The following is a 24,600-nucleotide window of genomic DNA, read 5'->3' on the forward strand; positions in this document are numbered from 1 at the left end:
AGAGTTCCAGTGTAAACAATCCCAATCTCTCCAACTTTTCTTCATAGCTAAAATCCCCCATATCAGGCAACATACATGTAAACCTTTTCTGTACTCTCTCCAAAGCATCCACATCCTTCTGATAATGTGGTGATCAGAACTGTATGAAGCATTCCAAATGTGGCCTAATTAAAGTTCTGTAATGCTGCAGCATAACTTGTCTGTCCTTCTATTCAGTGCCCCTTCTAATGAAGGCAAGCATGCCATAAGCCTGTTTTATTACCTTATCTACCTGCGCTGACATCTCCATTGATCTGTGGACCTGCACATCCAGATCCCTCTGCATATCAGTACTCCCAAGAGTTCTGCCATTGACTGCATGAAAGCTCAAAGCTGATGTGACGGGCAAGTTTATTTTTTAGAGTGGTAGCTGCCTGGAACGTGCTGTCAGGGGTTGTGGTGGAGGCAGATATGATGGGGCATTTAAGGGACTTTTAGATAAGCACATGATTATGCAAGGAATAGAGGGATATGGAATAAGGGCCGGCAAAAGGGATTAGTTTAATTTGGCATCATGTTCAACACAACATTGTGGGCTAAAGGGCCCATTCCTATGCTATACTGTTCTATGTTCTCTGTCCAAGGAGCTGGGCAGGAGATATTGGATGACTTCCAGTTTACAGGGGATGATATGTAGGAGGCAACAAAAGTGTGTTTGTCAAATCCTCAGGTAACAACAAGGCTGGACAGGGGTTTCAGCAGCTGCTGGGGTTGGGGCATTGTTAGAGATGGAAATAGGTTGCCTAGGTCATGGCACAGTTTACAAGTTGACCATTCGTCTTATTGAGGAAAATGATGTGAAGTCTATTTTGAGCTGAGAGAGTTGTTGGGGAGAGAGATGGCATTGAAATAAAACCATCATACTGTGGATCATGGAAATCTCGAATACAAAAACCTGGTAGAAGCACTCTGCAGTTCTTACAAAATCTGCAGTGAAAATGGTTATTACAAATCCAGTTTGATTTCTGCCTAGGTGGAGTTTGTGGCTTTGGTCTTCACCACAAAACAGTTCCAAAGATCATGGCTTTCATCCCCTTAGTATTGAGATTTCCGTTCGTTCATTCCTTAGTTTGTGGTGGGACGGGTGAGAAACTAGAGAAAGCTGTTAATTTAGGGTTAGTGTAGATGGAACCTTGAAAGAAGTTTGCTTCATGGGCTAGAGGAAGAAAGTGAAGTGGTAGAAGTAACTGCTCAGATGGTCTTAATAACAAGCCTGAGCTACTCTACATGTTGCAGGTAAGGATGGAGGATTGGGTGTTAAGTTACTTTAAATTTAAAGTAGCTGTAGTTACCTTTACAGATTGGGATTATATTTGTAACCTTCTAATCTGCCAGTGTTTTTCAAAGAGGATGGCAGTAAACTAGAGTTACGCACCTGTTGGCCTAGCATCAGTAGTAGAGAAAATGCTGGAGTCTGTTTAGAAGGGAAGTGTAATCAGTGGTATTACACAAAGTTATCGTGGGTTTTTAAAAGGGAAATTTGGTTTGAGAAACCTAGAATCTTTTGAGGATCTGTCTTTCTTGAATAGAGGATGTGGTGTGTTTAGATTGTCTTGCATTATTGTGCAAAACAAAAGCATGTGGGATTAGTGGCCATATACTGGAATGGACTGAGCATCCGTTAGCAGGTAAGAAATTGGTAAAAACAATGACTGCAGATGCTGGAAACCAGATTCTGGATTAGTGGTGCTGGAAGAGCACAGCAGTTCAGGCAGCATCCGAGGGGCAGTAAAATCGACGTTTCGGGCAAAAGCCCTTCATCAGGAATAAGGCTTTTGCCCGAAATATCGATTTTACTGCTCCTCGGATGCTGTCTGAACTGATGTGCTCTTCCAGCACCACTAATCCAGAGCAGGTAAGAAATGGCAGTAGTAATAAATGTGCAGTTTTCAGAGTGAAAGGTGATGGCAATTGGGATGCCATAAGGATCGTTGTTTGGGGTTCCAGCTGTTCTCAATATAGCCATGTAGAGCTGCTGGTGTTGAACTGGGGTACACAATGTCAGAAGTCACACAACATCACAGGTTATAGTCCAACAAGCTCCAAAATCTGGTGATTTCAAATAAACCTATTGGATTATAATGTGGTGATATATGACTTTTGACATTCTCAATATATTCTCTAATTTGGATGAGGCACTAGAGTAATATTTCAAGTTTACTGACAGCACAACTGGGAAGCCTGAATACTGAGGACAGTATAAAGAAATGTTAGGGCAATGTAGACAATATAGACCAATTGGAGTTTGTAATACATGACAGATGCATTATAACGTGGATAAATGTGAAATTGGCCTCTTCTTTAGGAATAGTAGTTTATTATGGTCATGGTTTATCTACAAAGGGATCTGAATGCCCTGTACACTAGTCACTGGAAGCGAGCAACCTGTGAGGAAGATAAATAATATGTTGACCTTCATTTCAGTAGAGGATTGAGTACAGCATCGAAGGTGTCTTACTATTGTATAGGGCCTTGTGAGACCAAACCTAGAGTATTGTGCCCTTTCATTCTCTTTTTTCCACCCCCCAAGGAAAAGATAACTTGCCATAGAGGAAGTGCAGCGAAGATTCACCAGACTGATTGCTGGAATGGCAGGTCTATTGTCTGAGGAAAGATTGGGTTGAGAGGGCCTGTATTACTTAGATTTAGATTACTTACATTGTGGAAACAGGCCCTTCAGCCCAACAAGTCCACACTGACCCGCCGAAGCGGAGTTTCATTGGAGTTTAGTAGAATGTGAAGGGATCTTGTTGAAACATATAAACTTCAGGCAGAACTGGATAGGCTGCCCGATGATGGTCACCGCCTCACAATACACAGTAAGCCATTTGGGACTGATGAATAGGAATTTCTAGGATGGTGAATCTGTGGAATTCTTTAACAACAAAGCCTCTGGAGGTGAAGTCACTCCATATATTCAAATAGACTCCTAAAAGCTAAAGGGGTATGGGAAGAGAGCAGAATTTGATGTTGAAATGGAGGACCGGCCACAATGATGAATGGAGGACAAGGCTCGATGGGCCAAATGGCTGCCACCTGCTCTTTTCTTAAGTTGTTAATAAGCAGGAGCCTGTAATGTTTCGTGGCCCTTTGAGAGCTGGTGATGATTGGCTAAACTAATTGTCTGTGTCAAAGTATGGTGCTGGAAAAGCACAGCAGTTCAGGCCACAGCCGAGGAGTTGGCCTGACCTGCTGTGCTTTTCCAGCACTACATCTTTTGACTATGATCTCCAACATCTGCAGTCCTCACTTTCTCCTTAACTAATTGTCTGGCATAGCATTCAATATTCCAATTGTCCATAAATTTTTAATTGCTCTGTGTAATTTATTCAGGTGGTGAATGCTGTGAACACCAGCTTGTTTTCTGCTGTTGGAGAGGAATTTAACACATTGAAACCCCAGCTTTGGGATGCTATTGATGAAGAGATTTGTTTGTCAGAGTGTGATATTTACAGGTAATCTGAAAATAAAAATTAGTTTCACATAAACTCTGCATGTCTGATATTCTTTCCTTGCTTGGCTCAGATTTCAGAAGATGCTCGTTGCAACACTTAGTCATATGAGACCAAATCTAGGCTGAAATTTCAGTGCTACAGTATTACATTGCCAGATGTATTATCTTTTGGGTATCCTGGTCTGTTTCCAATGAATATAAAATGTATTGCATTATTCAGAGTGTGAATAATGTTTGTCATATTGAACATTTTTCACTCACTGAAACTGTCTCACTTGTTGTTAATAATGTGACTGTTTTTAATAAAGTTTTTTGTCTTGTACTAGAGCCTTTTTACAAGATTACAAATTTGGATTGAAAACCAACATCTGTCCTGCATGACAAGAGATTGGTTGACAAGTGAATTCTGATTGATAGAGGTGTTTAATGGTGAATATACTCAATAATGCAGATTGACAGTTAACAGCCAGGCTTTGCTTAAATTTGGTTGGTTGGTTGACTCTGGTCAGGGCTTGCCCTGAGAAATGAATGGCTGTTGCCTATCTTGAGTGGAAACAACTTTCTGTCTGTGAAGAAGGTGACTCTGTGTAGTAATATTTTAGCTTCCAGGGTACACAAGTGTGCCACACTGTTTGCCCATTTTACAAATCTAAGTGGTCAGTCAGTGTAGTTCTTTGCACATTCAGGATTATCAAGCAGTGCCAATGTGATTCCAGGTATGTAAGTTGTATTCCAGAAATGAACAAATTATGTTGAACAACATATCTGCTGTTGCAGCGAGTGAGATACAAAACATGCAATGTAATTGGACAGCATTTGCTGAATAATCCTGAATGAAGAATTGCAGTTTTAAAATTGGTCATTCTTACAGTGTAGTGCACATGTGTACAGGAAGCTGCATACATTAATACACCACCCTGTTCTTTTCAGTCAGGCAATGTGTTCAGCACTGTCTGATTTAACATTTTAAACAAAAAGCCTGACTGTTAACTGTCAATTAGTATTAATGGGTGCAGTCTCCATGACAACATCTCTATCCATCTGAATCTGCTTGCCTATATTTCAAGGTATTGTTTAATTTAGAATTTGCACTTGAACTAGTGTGTAGGTTTTGGTCAGTCTTCAGGAGGTGAATGGTTAACTTGTAGGTATTTCTATAGTCATGTTGGTTTCCTTCTTTCAAAAACAAATCAGTTTTCTTGGAGGCTAGTGGGAACTTTTCATAGTTTTTATGTGTGAGTAAACAGTGTGCATTAGACTTCAGTTTAGGAAGGTTTGAAACTTGTTTTGGCTTGGGAAATGATCATAGCTTGGAAAAGCTTTTCAATTTCAGTTTCTTACAGAAATCTTGGTTGGAGCTGGATGTGTAAAACAGTTGCTTCTAAGAAGGGAGATAGTTTAGAACTTAAGAAATAGATCACCTCTGTAGGGAGCTTACTTATAAAGTTTCAAACCAGTTTGGTTAAAACCATGAAGGGATTATTTGAAGCTGAGTATCTAAACTCAGTTGTCTGAAGAATCACAAGATAGGCTATCAGATTCTCAAAAAGGGAATTGAAGCCTCAATTAAGTCAAAGACTATGTGGGAGAGAGAAGGGTATTCTTCATGGTGTTTGAGTACTGTAGTGGGGTGATGTTATTTTTATTTAGTTTCAAATCTTTTAAGTTACATGTAAGTAGTTTGCTTTCTTTCATTATATCTTCTCTTTTTATAAACCTCTGTTTTGTTAGAATCAAACCTGTAGCACTGTGTGCATAAGTTTGAGAGACCACTCATTAGAGTTCATAAAAACAAATTGAGCCAGAGTTCAGTCTGGAACCTGACTTGCCCAGTAATAGAATTAGCTGTAGTCATCACAAATTTTGTTCTTGTGAAAATGTACTGATGAATACAAAATTAATATATCCTACAAAATGTATTTTTATTTTAATAACACAAGTTTTATACTTTCTAATGACATTGAAGAAAAACTTCATTCACTTCAATCTAGATTTCAACAGCAAGGAATGTTTTTAAACTGAAATTATAGGGTAAAGACTGGTAATCAAACTTTGTTCTGTATTTTATCTTGATGTGGAAGAATAACATATACTGATCAATTATGCTGTAGTGAACTTCATCTGTACACCTTGATCATTATCAGAAATCTGACATTTAACAGCATATGTAAATCAATTTATTATATGATTTTAATTTTGTGGAATTTTTTTCCAGCTATAATCCTGATCTGGACTCTGACCCATATGGTGAGGAAGGCAGCCTTTGGTCTTTTAACTACTTCTTCTATAACAAGAGACTCAAAAGAATTGTGTTCTTCACGTGCCGCTCTCTAAGGTATGATTTTATTTTCTTTACAGGCAGCACAATGGCTCAGTGGTTACCACTGTTGCCTCATTGCACCAGGGACCCAGGCTTGTTTCTAGCAGGGTTAGATCTCATGGAATACAGGGAGACTCGAAGGTAAAAGAGGGTGGTGGTGGAGGGTTGCTTTGCAAACTGGAGGCCTGTGACCAGTGGTGTGCCATGAGGATCGGTGCTGAGTCCACTACTTGTCATTATATGTAAATGATTTGTATGTAAAGATAGGCGGTATAGTTGTAAGTTTACAGATGACACCAAAATTGCAGGTTTTTTAGATTACTTTACAGTGTGGAAACAGGCCCTTCGGCCCAACAAGTCCACACCGACCCGCCGAAGCGTAACCCACCCCTACCCCTACCCCTACCCCTACATTTACCCCTTACCTAACACTACGGACAATTTAGCATGGCCAATTCACCTGACCTGCACATCTTTGGACTGTGGGAGGAAACCCACGCAGACACTGGGAGAACGTGCAAACTTCACACAGTCAGTCGCCTGAGGCGGGAATTGAACCCGGGTCTCTGGCGCTGCGAGGCAGCAGTGCTAACCACCGTGCCGCCCACACGGTGTAGTGGACAGCAATGAAGGTCACCTCAGATTATAATGGGATCTTGATCAGGTGGGCCATTGGGCTGAGGAGTGGCAGATGGAGTTTAATTTAGATAAATGCAAGGTGCTGCATTTTGGAAAAGCAAATCAGAGCAGGACTTATACACTTAATGGTAAGGTCTTAGGGAGTGTTGCTGAACAAAGAGACCTTGGAGTGTAGGTTCATAGTTCTGTGAAAGTGGAGTCGCAGGTAGATATGATAGTGAAGGAGGCGTTTGGTATGCTTTCTTTGTTGGTCAGAGCATTGAATATAGCAGTGGGAGGTCATGTTGCCGCTGTATTGGACATTGGTTAGGAGATTTTTGGAATTTGCGTGCAGTTCTGGTCTGCTTCCTATCGGAAGGATGTTGTGAAACTTGAAAGGGTTCAGAAAAGATTTACAAGGATGTTGCCAGGGTTGGACAAAGTTTAAAAATCATACAAAGTTAAAAGGCACTAGCTTTCGGCCCACCGCTCCTTCATCAGGTGGTTGTGGAGGACATAATTGTAAGACACAGAATTTATAGCAAAAGTTTACAGTGTTGATGTAACCGGTGCTTCCAATTAAACCTGTTGGACTATGGCCTGGTGTTGTGTGATTTTTAACTTTGTACACCCCAGTCCAACACTGGCATCTCCAAATCATGGCCAGGGTTGGAGGATTTGAGCTATAAGGAGAGACTGACTAGACTGGGGCTGTTTCCCTGGAGCATTGGAGGCTGAGGGGTGACCTTATAGCAGTTATTAAAATCATGAGGGACATGGATAGAATAAATAGACAAAATCTTTTCCTTGGGGTGGGGAGTCCAGAACTAGAGAGCATAGGTTTAGTGAGAGAGGAATGATATACAAGATACCTAAGGGGCAATTTTTTCAGAGGGTGGCTGTGTATGGAATGAGCTACCAGAGGAAATGGTGGCGGTTGGTATAATTACAGCATTTAAAAGGCATCTGAAGGGTTATATGAATGGGAAGGGTTTAGAGGGATATAGGCCAAGTGCTGACAAATGGGACTAGATTAAGTTAAGATATCTAGTCAGCTTGGATGAGTTGAACCAAAGGATCTGTTTCCGTGCTGTACATCTCTATAATGTCTGTGTGGAGTTTGCACATAACACCCCCAAAGTCCAAAATCTGTATGGGTTTCCTCCCTCAATCCAAAGATGTGCATGTTGGGTGAATTGGCCATGCTGAATTGCCCATACTATTCACGGATTTGTAGGTTAGGAGCATTAGTAGATACCATGATGGTGCTTTTTAGTGATGCAAAGGCTGCCTGCTCCATTTAACTTTTTCCTTTTTAATTTGTAGTGGGTACTTGTATAGTCAGGGCACTGAAACCAGCAACAACTTTGATATGGATCTGGAAGATGAAGCCCTCCTTAGTCAGGATGAAGATGAGGATGAAACAGAAGCAATTGAAGAGACCAGGTTGGTTTGTATTGTGAGCTATTTTACAAAAGGTAGATGTTTGTCCTTTTTAATGCATAATATCCAACTTTGTGTGAACGTCAAAGTTCCTGTAGTCTGTTAGAGTTTAAATTGAACCAAAAATTTCTACACAATGATCAGTGGCCTTGAATACTAAAGACACTCTGTCTTAAATAGTTGGCTATTTAAAGATATTGGAAGTATGAAGATCCTCCTGATCTTAGACTCCTTCCACAAGTAGAAACAACCTCTTTGTATCTACCCAGTCAAGTCCTTTAAGAACCCTGATTGTTTAATGAGGACTCCTTGCATTTTTCTAAACTCCAAGCTCAATCTTTCAAGAAAATCCCTCCATACATTGGATTAACTTAGTGAGTCTTCTCCAGACTGTCCAATACCAGTGTTTTCCCTTGAATAAGGGAAAAAAAACTGTTCACAAATCCAATAATATTCAGTACTGTATCATTTTGCCTTGTATACTTGGTCCCCTTTTGAAATAAAGTCCTCAACAATCAATTTGCCTTCCCACTTGCCCTCTGAACTCGGCTGCTAGCATTTTGTGATTTGTAAGCTAGGACCCTCAAAATCCATCTGTAGTGCAGCTTCTGCAGTGTTTTCCAATTTAAATAACATTCAGTTCTTCCATTCTTTGTATCAAAATAATCTCTCATTTTCCTACATTAAAATCCATCAATCAAATTGTTTTATCACTTAACCTGTTGTGACTCTATAGACTGTCATCCTCAAACTTGGCAATACTGCATTCACTTCTTTCATCCTAGTCATGAATATGCATTTTAAGCAATTGTGATCCCAGCACAGATCCCAGTGGCACTCTATTAATTACAGGTTACCTGTTTTGAGCTGAGCTTTTTGGGGTCTTCTGTTTACTTCTAGCAAGGTTTGTCATTCAAATCTCTTCCTGTTGTCCTCAGTGAGTCCCAGTTCAGTATAGTTGTCATTGATGTGTACCTGTCTTGGGTCAAAACTGTCCTGGTTCTTGTTTTTTTTAAACCTTTTGGAGTGTTGTATATAAATTCCTATCTTCCCAACTCAGTTATCTCTGGAAGCCTAACCTATTGAGTTCTTCAGTTAGAGATTGTTCTAGCGAGCAAATGAGATTTCAAACAAGTGTTAGAAAAAGATGCCCTCTGTTTTGCAACCAGATTCCAAAATAAACACCTTTGAAATGGTACTTGCCCTCTATAATTTAATTGTTAATTTCTTGGAGAACCTGGTCACATGATCATATATTGGAAGCTAGGGGAAAAAAACTTAGAATCCTAGTTTTGTTTTAGTGACAGCATTAATTGAGCCTTCAGCTGCCTAAATTCCAAGCTCTGGAATTGCTTCTCAATACTTCTGCTACTGTTCCTCACTTTCCTCTTATGACCATTCTTAAAATCTCAATGTCTGGGCCAGTTTTTGATTATCTGACCACCTATCTCCTTATGTGATTCAGTGTTTTGTTTTGGGGCATTTCACTGTTTTAAGGTGCTATTTAAATAAAAGTTGATGTTTCAAATCTTTTTATAAAGCTCTGATCAGACTGCACTTGGACTATTACATTCAGATTTAGTCTCCATAGTTAGTCTCCTTAGACCTGAGGGTCTCTTTTTTTTTGAGAGGGTACAGAAAAGATTTATCCAGAAGGGTTAAGAACTCCACAATCAAGTTAAAATGTTTTTGGAGAAATGAGGGTCCTTATCCATGGAGTAGGTGGGGCTGAAGCAAGCAAGGTCTGAAATTAACAAAGTTGTGAGCAGGAGGGGTGATGGCCTAGTGGTATTATCACTAGACTGGTAAGCCAGGTAATGTTCTGATGACCCAGGTTCAAATCCCGCTGCAGCAAATATTGGATTTGAATTAAATAAAATTCTGAAATTATTCATTGTTGAACCCAATTTATGTCCTTTTAGGAGGAAGGAAATCTGCCATCCTTACCTGGTCTGGTCTGCGTAGTAACTGCAGATGTATAGCAATGTGGTTGTCAGTCAACTGGAGATGGCCAATAAATGCTCGCCCAGCCAACGCTGCCCTTCTCCTGTAAATGCATTTTAAAAAAGGTTAACAAAATACCTTTTGGAATTACTCTCTCCGTTTTTCTAGCAGATGAGTAAGTGGCAAATTTCATAGCTCCACAGTTGGAGTTTGCTGGTGATTTGAAGAATCATCAGACTGAGGATGGGTTATGCTTCAGATTTCTAACCATTAACTCTCAAGTTAATGACCCCTGAGGACCAAGCATTGCACCTACCAGCCCAAATTTGGCTGGTGTTTGCCATCTGAGCTTAAGATTGTTGGTATATCTATACCTTTAGCAGGGATTGGCACTTCTTTTTTTGATGAGATAATTGCTACGGACAGTGTTGATTAATTATAGTCCATTTTGTTTTCCCCTCAGGTACCAGGCAGTGTGCGTCTAAGCAATGAACACGTCACCCACTCTTCACCTTTGCTTCCTGTAATCTCCAAACTGACTGCAACTGTGTGAATCTGAAAGACCAACATTTTCCTCATTTTAATCTCAGGCATTTAAACTTATTTTTGTCTCTGGTGCAGACCTGTTGGTAGACTCTGAGATTTGAGTGTATTGCACCAGAAATACTCAGGAGGCCTTTGGTTTTTAAATGGCTGCCTCCAGTCTTTTGACCCAGGATTTCCAGAGTGGATGAGTCATTGTAGCAATTCTTTTTGACTCCATTGCTGACATTCATCTCTTGTTACACATATATTATCTGGCATGTTTAGGAAGCCAAGTGAACAAACTCTTGTCTTCTGTGAGAAGAAAGGATGAGCACATCAGTGTATTCCATGGACGAGGGTCAGCTTTGCACTTACAAGCTCAATGCTGTTGTGAAGAATTTTTATTTTGGCACAACTGAACTCTGAAAATCAGCACACTGTCAACTTCCTGGTGATTCCTGCAAAGTGCCCGACATCCTCCCCCTTCCTCCCCCTCTCCTTCAGCACCTGTTTGATATCCTGTGCTGCTGGTTTTTAGCTAGGTATGTGGATTGCAATGGACTCAATCAGGTTCCACACCCCAAGGACAACTGATTAATAATCACCTTGTTTTGCTTTTAAAGTGCTTGTGCTCTCTTCTCCCATGCTGAAGTATTTTTCAACCTCCCTTGGCCCCTTTTCTTTTAGAAACCATTCTGGTACTTTTTTCTTATTCAGCAGGCTATTGACAATTAGATTTTTGCTGTTCCTCGATCTGTTTCTAAATTAGAGCTTGCAATATGGCAGAGCCCACCACTCTCTCACCCTGTAAAGTTTTTTTTAAGTTAATGTTTTGGTTTACAAGTAAATATTGTACCAGCTTAAATGCTTTGAGTATGTTAGAAATATATTTTTGATTTTACTTGTAGTCAATAAGGGGAAATCTTTGGTTTTTGAGATAAGATGAGGTCTTGCTTTTGCAATCTGTTATGAAACTCTCTGTATTACAAGGGGCTAAGGGAGTGTTTCCACTGGATCATGTCACCAGGCTAAAACTTTGAAAAGTTGGCTCCAAGCACGTGTAGAAAATCCTCATATTTCACTTCAATGGTGAGTCTTTGGTTGGAGCTAGGCAACAGCGATGGGATGGGAGCTTTATGGCTGTCCTGAATTTTAGTTGTTCCTCTGAACTAGATCATACTATACCCACTAATGTCACTTCAAGATGCATCAGTTCCCAATATCACAGCTTTCTGCATTTCTGTGCCCAGTGGGATGACTTGGGTGTATTTTAATATAATCCAGTTTGATGCAGTCAGTCTAACTGTTTCAATTTGCTTGGATTATACCAATCACCTTTGTGTAAGGAGGCGGGGAACATTTTGGGAAGTATTTTCAAATTCAAAACATTGTTTCTCTGTATAGAGGTGCCATGCATAGGAGAGGCTTCAGGCTTCATGACTTACCATTGCGAAGTAAAACATATACACTGCCCATTTTCTGACGAGTCCAAAGTAAAGCTTGTTTGTTCTCCCTGTCCTACCCCTTGCTGGTCCCAATTTCTGAACCTCCCTTCAAAGCTGAAATAATATGCCTTCTTTGAGTGGTCTTTTTCAAAGAGGTTCTAAGGTTTGAGACAGTAGGAATGCAGGAATTGCAGCAGAAGTAGATGACAGGAATTATCAAGTTTGTTCTCCTATTCAGTATAACCATGCTGATTGTCTGCATCCTGCACTTTCCTACTACATCCCATATTTGTTAGATATTTAATCTCTCCAAACACTCTTGGTCTTGAATATATTCAATAAAAAAAAATTCACAATCCTCCAGGCTAATGTATAATCCGCCACTTTGACAGACTGAGCAAGTGTCACCTGCTTAGGTTTGTGATCAGATTGCTTCACCCTTCGTGTCTGGATGGATAGCTGCAGCATTGTATTACAGAAGGCAGTGAATACTTCCTCTGCAATCCATTGCTTGCAGTCATTCACAAGTGCTCTCTCTGCTATTTGAACTCACTGAACTTAAAATCTGAATATAGTTCTCTGTTGGAACAGGCACAGATTCCATCGTTCACTCATCAGCGATAAGTGTGAGATCACCATTTTGTTGTTTTTACTGCACTTCCCTCTCCTTTTTTTTAAAACTCCTTAATGCTGCTTCACCTGTTAGTTTTGCTGAGATTCAGGAATTGAAAAGCCTGCAGTCTAGATACACAGTGCTTACGCACATAACTGAACCCATCTTCAGCTTTTTGTAGCTGACTTAGAACATTTGCACTTTTCTTTTTGTATGCCTAGTTTATAGAATGTGTAATATTTCTACAAGTCTGTCAAAATCCTGTATGCTCTTTATATTAGAAGAGAAACATAGAACATTTGAGGCAGTGTGTTCACATGAAGTGCCAGAGTTGGGCTTGTTTAATATCTTTTTATTAAAGTTGATCACCAGCATTGTTAAGCTTGTCCATTATGGCATCTTTCCATTGGCCAATGGAAATGAGGACAAAGTGCACCATGTGAGTTCAATGTAATCTTCAGAAATGACTGGTGTTTGTATAAAGCAATGTTCAGCTACTTCCTTGCATTAGCGATAGGGGAAGCTGGTGCTCAGACCTCCCCTCCCTTAAGCTAACTTTCTAATGTGAGCCAATGTTTGTAAACCAAAAGCATATCTCTTTGCTGTGCTTGTGATTTTGTTTTTTAATTTTGTCTACTGAGGTTCATTGTCAGATCAGTACGTAAGTTAGTTCATAGGAATTGCAAGATGAAAAAACACTGCAGTCTGTCCAGTTTATCTCTTTTCTTTTTGACTATCTTGCTAGTTATTGATATAATTATAATAGTTAGTGACCAGTCAGAGCAATCAATATCTATCAATTTAATCTGCAACTGACCTGCACAGGAGGAGTGTTTTTTGTGAGCTGCCTCTTCTATCAAGCACACTTAACACACCTAGTCACATCCTGAGTTGGGCAGTGAACCAGAAAGGGTCACAACACAAGGGATATGTGACAAACTTCAAAGTTAAGCTGCATTCCTCTGTTGGGTAACCCTGGACTTGGCTGCGGTAAAGCATCTTCAATCTTGGTTTTTGAACTTTCAAACAAAAACTTTGGCCTGATTAACAGGGTTGGTTGGTTCAAAATGAGATCAGAGTGTTCTGGTGTCTCTGTCTAAAGAGTGATTGTAAACATAGATTCCAAACTGTATGGACCACCTTGAATTGTTTTTTCTCCAATTTGCCACCCTTTGAATCAGTTTGTAAGCTGTCTTGCTGTTGAGTCAGAAGCTCCAGGGTTTGAGCCCCACTACAGCAGTCAGTGCTGAGAGAGTGCCATGCAAATCAGAGTTAGTGCTGAGGCATTATCTTTTTGATAATGTGAATCCAAGCTGCCAGCACCTCCTGGCTAAGTTTGAAAGATCCCCTGCCATATTTCAACAGGTGTAAGGGCATTTTGGTGTCCTGGATAACCAGTATCCCTCAGCCAAAACGTTACTTGGTCCTTTATCTCCTTGTTTGGCACCTTGTGTTGTGTACAAGTTGGTTAACATTTCCCTAAGTTCCCCCAGTGATTCAATTTTCAAAAAATGTGCTTAACAGGTTCTTCACTTGGATTGAACATAGAAGAAATTACTTCAGCCTGTCTTCAAACAGGCATTCAGTAACTCTCTGGCCTCGCTCAATTCATTTGGCAGGTCACACACTGAAACAGTTGGAGCAGTTTGGTATTGTCCATTGATCACTCTTTAAAGGCATGTGGATCCCACCTCAGGATTGGGCTGAGATTGTCACACTTTTTGTGTTGTACCTTAAGCTGGTTCTCATACGTGTTATCTTGCAAGGCGAAAGCGTTTTTTTGGCAATTAATTCCCCCCACCACACAGCTAATGTCACTTGCTAATATTGGTTTCCTTCAGTGTCGATGTTTATGGGATAAAAGCTACAGGTTATGTTTAGGTCTCTTTGACACTCTCTTCTAATTGAGAAATTATCTTTCAATGTTGAGCTCCCACTGTTGACATGGATTGGAGTGTATCATTTTGTGCAAGTCGATGCAAATTGCAGCCCTGTCTTGTGAACCAAGCAACAACCTGTCTAGCCATCCGAGTGGAAGCTGCTCAAAGCACCAGTTCTGAGAAGCCAGCAGCCTTTTGATATGCAAATTAAAAACTTTGCAAGTTATGATTCATAAAATTGAGGAGGATTAATACGGAAAGAGGAAATGCTGGTTCTACTGGCAAGATAGTTGATGACCACACAACTAGATTAATAATTTGATATAAATAGCAAAGAGGGATGAGTGTTTTTGTCTATGATCGAGAGTCAACTGTCACAACAATGCAGTGGAAGCAAATTGAATTCAATTCAGAAGGAAATGTGTCCTCTACTTAAATGGTTGCAAGGTAATAAGATTAATTGATAACATCTGACTGCTGCAGAGGCTTGCTGGCCTGCATAGTCTACTGGGCTCTAATTCCAGAATAAGTGGGTTCAAATTGTAGTCTGATTCTCAGTCTGAGATTTTTCATCTTTGGTAGACCGTAGCTGCAATGTACCAACTCTTGTTAAAGGGATGGAAGACCCTCTGAGTTTCTTTATTGCACTGATTATTTAAGGGCTGTGTCACTAACTCCATGTGTGCAGCATTTTAAAGTTCTTGTGTTGCTGTTGATTTTCCATGTTTTACTCTGGTCTCATCTGTTCACACAACAAATAAAACATGCTTTGCTTGCCAATCAGGGATGGTGGCCTTTTTGTTTAATGAAAGATTGGGTCTCTTAAATTCAAAGAAACAAACCAGCTTTTTGTCCATTACAAAGATAGACAAGCCAGGAAATTTAGAGTAAATTCTTTTTGTGAAGCTCTGGTTGGGTCTCCGTGGAACTATTAGTCGGTTTTGGGCTCTACACTTTAAGGAAGATGTCAAGTCTTTGGAGGAGGAGCAGAGGACATTTACTTGAAAGGTACAGTGTGCGGAGACTGGAAGAGTTGTGATTGTTTTCTTTGGAGCAGAGTGGACCAAGGAGAGTTGGTAGATATGGCCACAATCGTAGGTTTTGACAGAGCTTCAAGCAATTAACACAAACCTGTTGCCAGTCGTGGGAAGGTCAGTAGCCAGAAGGGCATAGGTTTAAAGTGGCCAATAGAAAATGAAGGGAGATGACTGAAAGTAGAGAGGGAACAACTTACAAAAGGGAATTGGATCATAGAAGAGTAATGAGATGCTATGACAAAATCTGTAGTGCTGTGGGAGGAAAAGGGTAGAGGAGTGTGAATAAATAGTTTTAATGAAGCATGTATTTGATAGAGTGAGTGTCCTGGATCCTGTGGTAAACTAAGAAAAAGATATTTCCATAAAATTTAGTTGTCGGATAGAAGGTTCGGGGAAATTTTAATACACCAGCAATGGATGACTTCACAAAAAGGAAGAAATTAGATTGGTTAGAAATATGTGAACATAGCATCTCTGTGAGAGTTCATCCATCTTCAGCTGCTTTATCAATGACTTTCCCTTCATAAAAGGCGACGTTTTCACACACAGTTGCCAGAGGAAATGTTTTTCTATTTGCTCACATGAGGGGTTATGGAATCAAATCTGGGCCAAACTAGTTAAGGGTGGTAGTTTCCTACCCTAAATGACATTAATGAACCAGATGGGTTTTTCCAACAATCAACTGGATTCATGGTCTCTGTTAGACCCTGAATTCTATTTTTTTCCATTGAATTCAAATTCCACAATCTGCCACGGTGGGTTTTGAATTCTCGTCCCTAAAACATTATATGTGTCTCTGCATTAACAGTTCCAGTGATAATACCACGGTGGTGGATACCGGTGCAGTTGCAACATTTAAAAGACATTTGGACAGGTACGTGAATAGGAGAAAGTGAGGAATGCAGATGCTGGAGATCAGAGGAGAGAGTGTGGTACCGGAAAAGCTCAGGCAGCACCCGAGGAGCAGGAGAATCGATATTTCAGGTATAAAACCTTCATTAGGAATGAAGGGATTATGGCCGATTCTCTTGCTCTTCACACGCTGCTTGACCTACTGGGCTTTTCCAGGTATGTGAATAGGCAAGGTTTAGAGGGATATGGGCCAAATGCAGGCAAATGGGACTAGATAACTTTGGGGAAAGGTGGTTGATAGGGATGAGTTGCACCAAAGGGTCTGTTGCCATGCTGTATGACGCTGTCATAAGTGGGTATGTTCACTGATTATTGTTTAATGCTCAGCACCATTTGTGACTCCAATACTGAAGCAGTCCATATCCAAATGCAGCAAGACTTACATAATATCTAGGCTTGGGCAGAAAAGTGACAAATAATATTCATGGTGTACAAATGCCAGGCAATGACCATCTCCAACACAAGAGAAGCTAACCATTGCCCCCTAACATTCAAGAACATTACCATCACAAAATCCCCCATCAGCATCCTGTGGATTAACTTTGACCAGAAACGCAATTCAACTAGCCATATAATTACAGTAGCTACAAAAGCAGATCAGAGGCTAGGTCTGTACTTCCCAAATGTTTTCCTTCTGTGACCCCATTTTAAACCTTGAAAATTGCTGCGATTCTTACTGGCTGGAAAGCTGGAAGACAGCTGTTATAGGAGAAAGTGAGGTCTGCAGATGCTGGAGATCAGAGCTGAAAATGTGTTGCTGGAAAAGCGGAGCAGGTCAGGCAGCATCCAGGGAACAGGAGAATCGACGTTTCGGGCATAAGCCCTTCTTCAGGAATGAGGAAAGTTTGTCCAGCAGGCTAAGATAAAAGGTAGGGAGGAGGGACTTGGGGGAGGGGTGTCGGAAATGTGATAGGTGGAAAGAGGTCAAGGTGAGGGTGATAGGTCAGACAGGTGGGGGCGGAGAGGTCAGGAAGAAGATTGCAGGTTAGGAAGGCGGTGCTGAATTCGATGGATTTGACTGAGACAAGGTGGGGGGAGGGGAAATGAGGAAACTGGTGAAATCCGAGTTCATCCCTTGTGGTTGGAGGGTTCCTAGGCGGAAGATGAGGCGCTCTTCCTCCAACCGTCGTGTTGTTGTGGTCTGGCGATGGAGGAGTCCAAAGACCTGCATATCCTTGGTGGAGTGGGAGGGGGAGTTGAAGTGTTGAGCCACAGGGTGGTTGGGTCGGTTGGTCCGGGTGTCCCAGAACACCTCTGGGTCACCCGGACCAACCAACCCAACCACCCTGTGGCTCAACACTTCAACTCCCCCTCCCACTCCACCAAGGATATGCAGGTCTTTGGACTCCTCCATCGCCAGACCACAACAAAACGACGGCTGGAGGAAGAGCGCCTCATCTTCCACCTAGGAACCCTCCAACCACAAGGGATGAACTCGGATTTCACCAGTTTCCTCATTTCCCCTCCCCCCACCTTGTCTCAGTCAAATCCATCGAATTCAGCACCGCCTTCCTAACCTGCAATCTTCTTCCTGACCTCTCCGCCCCCACCCCAGTCTGACCTATCACCCTCACCTTGACCTCTTTCCACCTATCACATTTCCGACGCCCCTCCCCCAAGTCCCTCCTCCCTACCTTTTATCTTAGCCTGCTGGACAAACTTTCCTCATTCCTGAAGAAGGGCTTATGCCCGAAACGTCGATTCTCCTGTTCCCTGGATGCTGCCTGACCTGCTGCGCTTTTCCAGCAACACATTTTCAGCAGCGACAGCTGTTATAGCTCAGTCAGAGTTCCATGGTGACCGTTGTGCCTCAGAACTCACCATGCCTAAATTTCAGCTGGTAATGCCTCTTGAGAAGCCTGAGGCTAGGAATCTTGTGGCAAGTGACTTACATCCTGACTCTTCCAAAATCTATTCACCATCTACAAGGTACAAGTCCGTTTGATGGAATAGTCCCCCACTTGCCTGGAACAAATGCAGTCCCAACACTCAAGAGGTTTTACACCATCTAGGACAAAACAGCCCACTTGATTGCACCACATCCAGGAGCAGCCACTCCCTCCAGCACCAAGTTGCATGGGATCCATGGTGACTTGGCCATGCACATTCACAATCAGCTTCTCCATAGAAAATAGAGAGTCGTGTTGGAAGGGTGGTTTTTCAGGCTGGGTATCCGTTACTAGTGGTGTTCTGTAGAGATCCATTCTGGGACCTCTCCTGTTTGTGATATATATAAATGACTCGGATCAAAATGTAGGTGCTTCAGTAAGTTTGCAGACAACACAAAGATCAGTTGAGTTGTGGATAGTGTAGAAGGTTATTAAAGAATACTGCAGAATGTAGATCAGTTGCAGATATGGGGAGAGAAATCACAGATGGAGTTTAATCCGGGTAAGTGTGAGGTGCTGCACTTTGGGAGATCAAATGTTAAGGAAATGTATACAGTTAGTGGCAGGACCCTGAACAACATTGATGTACAGAGGGATCTTGGGGTTCAAGTCCATAGCTCCCTGAAAGTAGCTACACAAGTAGATAGGGTTATAAAGAAGGTGTATGGCATGCTTGCTTTTATTGGTCGGGGAATTGAGTACAAGAGTCAGGCTGACATGTTGCAGCTTTATAAGACTATGGTTAAGCCCCATGTAAGGAGTATTCCGTTCAGTTCTGGTTACTACATTACAGGATGTGGAGGCTTTGGAGAGAGTGCAGAAGGGGTTTACCAGGATGCTGCCTGGATTAGAGGGTGTGAGCTATAAGGTGAGGCTAGAAAAACTTGGGTTGTTTCTCTGGAGTGGCAGAAGCTGAGGGGAACTTGATAGAAGTCTATAAAATTATGAGATGCTTTGATAGGGTTGACGGTCAAAATGTTTTTCGCAAAGTGTCTAATACTAGGGGGCATTTAAGATAAGAGGGGAAAATTCAAAGGGAATGTGAGGGGCAAGTATTTTTTACACAGAGTGGTAGGAGTGTGGAACGCACTGCTGGGGTGTTAGTGGAGGCAGATACAATAGCGGAGTTTAAGGGACTTTTAGATAAGAATATGCATATGCAAGGAATGGAGGAATATGGACCAAGGCCAGGCAGAAGGGACACAGCATTGTGGGCTGAAGGGCCCATTCCTGTGCTGTACAGTTCTATGTTCTACGTTCTATCCTTGGACAGCACATTTCAAATCCACGACCACTTCCATCTTGAAGGAAGGCCACTCCCTGCAAGTTCCCCTCTAAGCCACTCACCATCCTGACCTGGAAATATATCACTGTTCCTTCACTGTCGCTGGGTCAAAATCCTGGAATCCCCTCACTAAGGGCATCGTGGATTTATCTATCAATAATGATAGTGGATGCTCCAATTTATTTTTTGCTAACGTGTGGGACGGGAATGTCTCCAGTTTGTCATGGAAGTATTTGTTTGTCCACTTTATATAAACACACACTGCTTGCTGCTTAAGTCCCAGAGTGGAAGCCAGAGTTTGTACCTCAGGGAGCTTCACCACATTCGTTGTAAATAGTTAATCAAACACACCTTAATGGCAACAGTGTGTGGAATGACTCACACTAGCATTAATTTGTGTCAACCCCATGACTTGTCAGACTCTCAGCCCCAGAGAATGAACTTTCTGTTGCTGAGCTGGGTCATTTTCAGGTGTTCAACCGTAATTGGGATCTTGCTGAGTTTTGGAGCACCCCGGGGGGGGGCGGGGGATTGGATGTGGCCCGAATGGCCTCAGGATAGCCCGGGGCTGCCTTTTACTCCAAAACCACCAAACAAATAGAATTGTTTCTGACCAGGGGCCGCACGGCTTTAACCCGGAGCCGGCGTCCCGGTCTCCTAGCAACCGTCACCAGGGAGACGGCGGCGTCCCTCCGGGGAGGATACAGGCGCTAGTTAGAGAAAGGTTAGGCACTAGTTAGTGATAAGTCACCCGGGAGAGTTGGTCAGTTAGTCAGCAGCTAGCGGGGGAGCGTCTGGTTAGTGGCAGGCAATCGTTAGTTAGCAGCTAGTTACTGTCACTAGTTAGCGCGTAGCTATGGATTAGCCACTAACCTGTTAATCGCTGGTTAATGAGGAACTGTTTAAATATTTGTTATTGCGAACCTCGAGCCGAGCTAATGTCAAGTTAACGATTTGTAACCGAGTTACTGTAGGACAAGGTACTGGTTAGTTAACGATAAGAATTTGTTACTATCTTGTTAAACATGACTTACTGAGAGGTTATGTACTGGTTAGGGAAGATTTACTGAGAAAGTACGGAACTTATCATTAGTTATTGAGAGGTTATGTACTGGTTAATGAGCTGTTTAACTGAGAAAGTAAAGAGGTTTTGATTAATTACTAAGAGATTATGTACTGGTTAGGAAAGTTTACTGAGAAAGTGATGAGATTTTGATTAGTTAATGAAAGGTAATGTGCTGGTTAGATTTACTGAGATGGTAGGGATGCTTTGGTTGGTAATGACCAGCAATATAACCAAGGACTGGTTAGTGAGAGATTAGGTATGAAGTACTAACCAGTTAAATCAGGGTATTATTAACAACTAGTTAAAGGGAGACTTGGGTCTGGTTAATAAGAAGTTGCTGAGTTTAATAAGTGATTAGCCTCTGCCTGGTTAGCGTGGAATTAATGATAGATTGGGGATAGCATTTTTTGAAAACTAACATTGAAGAGAAATTGAGAATAAGTTAATAACTAGTTAATGACTATGGATTAATCTCGAAACATTGGAGCCATTTAATAAATTTTGAGATCAGTTTTTAACTAGTTAAACACGAGCCACTGAGATGCTGGACACTGGTTAGTGCAACATTAAAAAGGTAAGTAAGGACTGATTAATTTATTTAATTAATTGGTTTATCTAGTTATTAAATTCTAAAGTAAATGGAATTGGAAGACATTAACTGACTGATGAGATGCTGGGATCCACTAATTCTTCTAATTAATATTTCCTGTTGTTTCTCATTTCTCCTACTCCTTACTTGTGTTATTATGAACATAATTATTTAACTAGTCCAAAGGTTAATGGAGGCACAATCATTGAGCAGGGCCCAGACAGAAATTGAGAGGTTTCTACAGGAATAGCACCAGAAGATTGGAGGATGAGCAAATGTTGTTCCCTTATTCAAGACAGGGAGGAGAGACAACCCTGAGAATTATAGATCAGTGAGCCTTACTTCAGGTGGGGGTAAAGTGTTGGAAAGGATAATAAGAGATAGGGTTTATAATCATCTGGAAACGAATAATTTGATTAGGGATAGTTAACACGGTTTTGTGAAGGGTAGGTCCTGCCTCACAAACCTTATTGAGTTCTTCGAGAAGGTAACCAAACAGATGGATGAGGGTAAAGCAGTCGATGTGGTGTATATGGACTTCAATAAGGCGTTTGATAAGGTTTCCCATGATAAGCTATTGCAGAAAATACAGAAGCATGGGATTGAGGGCGATTTAGCATTTTGGATCATAAATTGGCTAGCTGAAAGAAGACAGAGGGTGGTGATTGATGAGAAATGTGAATCCCTGAGTTCAGTTACGAGTGGTGTACCCGCAAGGATCTGTTTTGGGGCCATTGTTGTTTGTCATTTGTGTAAATGATCTGGATGTGGGCATAGAAGGATGGGTTAGTAAACTTGCGGATGACACTAAGGTCAGTGGAGTTGTGTGGATAGTGATAAATGATGTTGCAGGTTACAGAGAGAAATAGAAAAGCTGCAGAGCAGGACTGAGAGGTGGCAAATAGAGTTTAGTGTGGAAAAGTGTGAGGTGATTCACTTTGGGAGGAGTAATGGGAATGCAAAGGACCAGGAGACAGTGAAGTGTGCAGATGCTGGAGATCAGAGTTGAGAATGTGTTGCCGGAAAAGCACAGCAGGTCAGGCAGCAGCCGAGGAGCAGGAAAATTGATGTTTCGGGCCGAAACGTTGATTTTCCTGCTCCTCGGATGCTGTCTGACCTGCTGTGCTTTTCCAGCAACACACTCTCAATACAGGGGACTAAGCTAATGGAAAGATTCTTTGTAGAGTGGATGAGCAGAGAGATCTTAGTGTCCATGTACATAGATCCCTGAAAGTTGGCACCCAGGTTGATAGGATTGTTTAGAAACCATATGGTGTGTTAGCTTTTATTGGTAGAGGGATTGAGTTTCTGAGCCACGAGGTCGTGTTGCAGCTGTACAAAACTCTGGTGTGGCCTCACTTGGAATTCTGCATACAGTTCTGGTCTCCGCATTATAGAAAGGACGTGGAAGTATTGGAAAGGGTGCTGAAGAGATGTACTGGGATGTTACCTGGTGTGGAGGGAAGGTCTTGTGAGGAAAGGCTGAGGAACTTGAGGCTGTTTTTGTTAGAGAGAAGAAGGTTAAGAGGTTACTTAATTAAAGAGTAGACATACAAGATGATTACAGGATTAGATATGGTGGACAGCGAAAGCCTATTTCCTCGGATGGTGATGGCTAGCTCGAGGGGACATAGCTTTAAACTGAGGGGTGATAGATATAGGACAGTTGTCAGAGGTAGTCTCTTTACCAAGAGAGTAGTAGGGGTGTGGAATGCCCTGCCTGTGACAGTTGTAGACTTGCCAACTTTAAGGGCATTTAAATGGTTATTGGATAAACATATGGATGATAATGGAACAGTGTCTGTTAGATGAGCTTCAGATCGGTTTCACAGGTCAGCACAACATTGAGGGCCGAAGGGCCTGTACTGCGCTGTAATGTTCTATGTTCTATGTTTCTGGACATGAATGACAGCAAAGGACATCGAGATAGTGCAGAAAGGTAGCATTTGAGGCCATGATTGAATTCAATGGGCTGAATGGCCTTCTGTTCCTATGCTTCCACCATTACATTTACTATCCCTGTATACTCATTTCTTACACTGGGTCTACCCAGCATTAGGGGAATAAAATACAGGTTCTGGTTTAAAAATGCTGAGTCCTCTTAAAAATGTCCAGATTTGGAGAATGAACAAACACGGAACTAGGGGAAGGTTTTTCACACCAACGTCCTCCATTGTAAAATATATTTAAATATCTAGGTGGGACTGATGTTTAATCGGGCAAAAGTGAGGACTGCAGATACTGGAGATCAGAGTCAAGACTAGCGTGGTGCTGGAAAAGCACAGCAGGTCAGGCAGCATCCGAGGGGCAGGAAAATCGACGTTTCGGGCAGGAGCCCAAAACATCATTCCTGATGTTTAATCGCTCAACTAATCAGGGAGTTGGCAGGAATGTGGAGTTGAATCAGCCGCTTCTGTATTGAAAGATGGAACAGTCTCGATGGACTGAATGGCCTACTCCTGTTCCCAACTTTTTTATTTCTATTTACATTTATGAATTTCCCCCTTCCCCTTTTTGTGGTGGACAGAGTGTCTCACGTTGGGTGGTGGAAATCTCAATGGGCTCCCATGACAGAGTTGCAGAAGTTTGCATCTGCTACAGATGTGCAGACCACTGGTTTGACAACATCTGGTGAATTGTGTGCAGTTCTGGTTCCTGTAGCCAAGAAGAAAATAAATAATTGTCTTCAAAGGAGTGCAGGGCAGGTACAGAGGAATATTATCATTGCTCCAAGGGTCGTAGATTCATACAGCACGGAAACAGACCCTTCAGTCCAACTCATCCATGCCAACCAAGTTTCCCAAGCTAAACTAGTCCCACTTGCCTGCGTTTGGCCCATATCCCTTTGTAATGTGCTGTGACTTTTAGGAAGGATTTGTTCTGTTGTGTTTCTTTCAAAAGTAAGTGTTGTAAACTTGGGGTTGAGCCAAGCTGTCTACTCTGAGTTCAGTTAGCTTTGTTTTATTTTGAAAGTTGGAACAATAGAAGCAACCTGAATGAGTGGGGTAAAGCTCCCACAGAACCAGGATTGTTAGTTTTAGCTTTCAGCTGTTGCTGGGGTCTTGAAGCTGGATGCGGAAGCTTGCATTCCTCTGTCTGTCACAGCTAAAAGCTGGAACTCTGCTGCTGGAAAGGCATTTGAGACAATCTGATTTCCTGAATTTGCCTTTGCCAAGGGTGTGTTTATGGAATGTTACTATACTGGGACAGTTGCTATTTAGTTATTGTATAATCTATTATTCTGTTAAGTTTTTCAATCGAGTTAAGTTATTTCAATTCTTCTTTCTTTTGTTTGTATTTTAACTGTAGTGTGAAAATAAAGTGTGATTTCCATCAAATGTATGAATTGCAATCCAAACGCTTGCATTTAAAAATAAGAAAAAGTTGGAGTCTAGGCTATCTTCTGAATATGTTTTAAGAGGATTTAGTATCTGTCCAAATGTCTTTTAAATGATGTAACTGTACCTGTTGAAGGGCTTTTGCCCGAAATGTTGATTTTCCTGCTCCTTGGATGCTGCCTGACCTGCTGTGTTTTTCCAGC

At 41.6% G+C, this 24,600-nt stretch overlaps 2 protein-coding genes across 2 annotated transcripts in view; both read left to right on the forward strand.

Moving 5' to 3' along the window:
• The window catches only part of LOC122550210 (repressor of RNA polymerase III transcription MAF1 homolog), a 57,832-nt gene extending 42,771 nt beyond the window's left edge, over window positions 1–15,061 (forward strand). Inside the window, exons 5-8 of the mRNA XM_043690971.2 lie at window positions 3,373–3,494; window positions 5,709–5,828; window positions 7,758–7,877; window positions 10,282–15,061. Coding sequence (XP_043546906.1) covers window positions 3,373–3,494; window positions 5,709–5,828; window positions 7,758–7,877; window positions 10,282–10,303 — 384 coding nt within the window. The 3' untranslated portion in view covers window positions 10,304–15,061. The remainder of the gene's footprint in view (window positions 1–3,372; window positions 3,495–5,708; window positions 5,829–7,757; window positions 7,878–10,281) is intronic.
• A 2,726-nt stretch (window positions 15,062–17,787) lies between these two features.
• The window catches only part of LOC122550350 (WD repeat-containing protein 97-like), a 205,292-nt gene continuing 198,479 nt past the window's right edge, over window positions 17,788–24,600 (forward strand). Inside the window, exon 1 of the mRNA XM_087987688.1 lies at window positions 17,788–21,044. The gene's annotated coding sequence lies outside the window, so the exon portion shown is untranslated. The remainder of the gene's footprint in view (window positions 21,045–24,600) is intronic.

Source organism: Chiloscyllium plagiosum, unplaced genomic scaffold, assembly GCF_037043375.1.
Source record: "Chiloscyllium plagiosum isolate Xiang-an unplaced genomic scaffold, Cpla_swu_hap1 HiC_scaffold_5, whole genome shotgun sequence".
Taxonomy (NCBI): Eukaryota; Metazoa; Chordata; class Chondrichthyes; order Orectolobiformes; family Hemiscylliidae; genus Chiloscyllium; species Chiloscyllium plagiosum.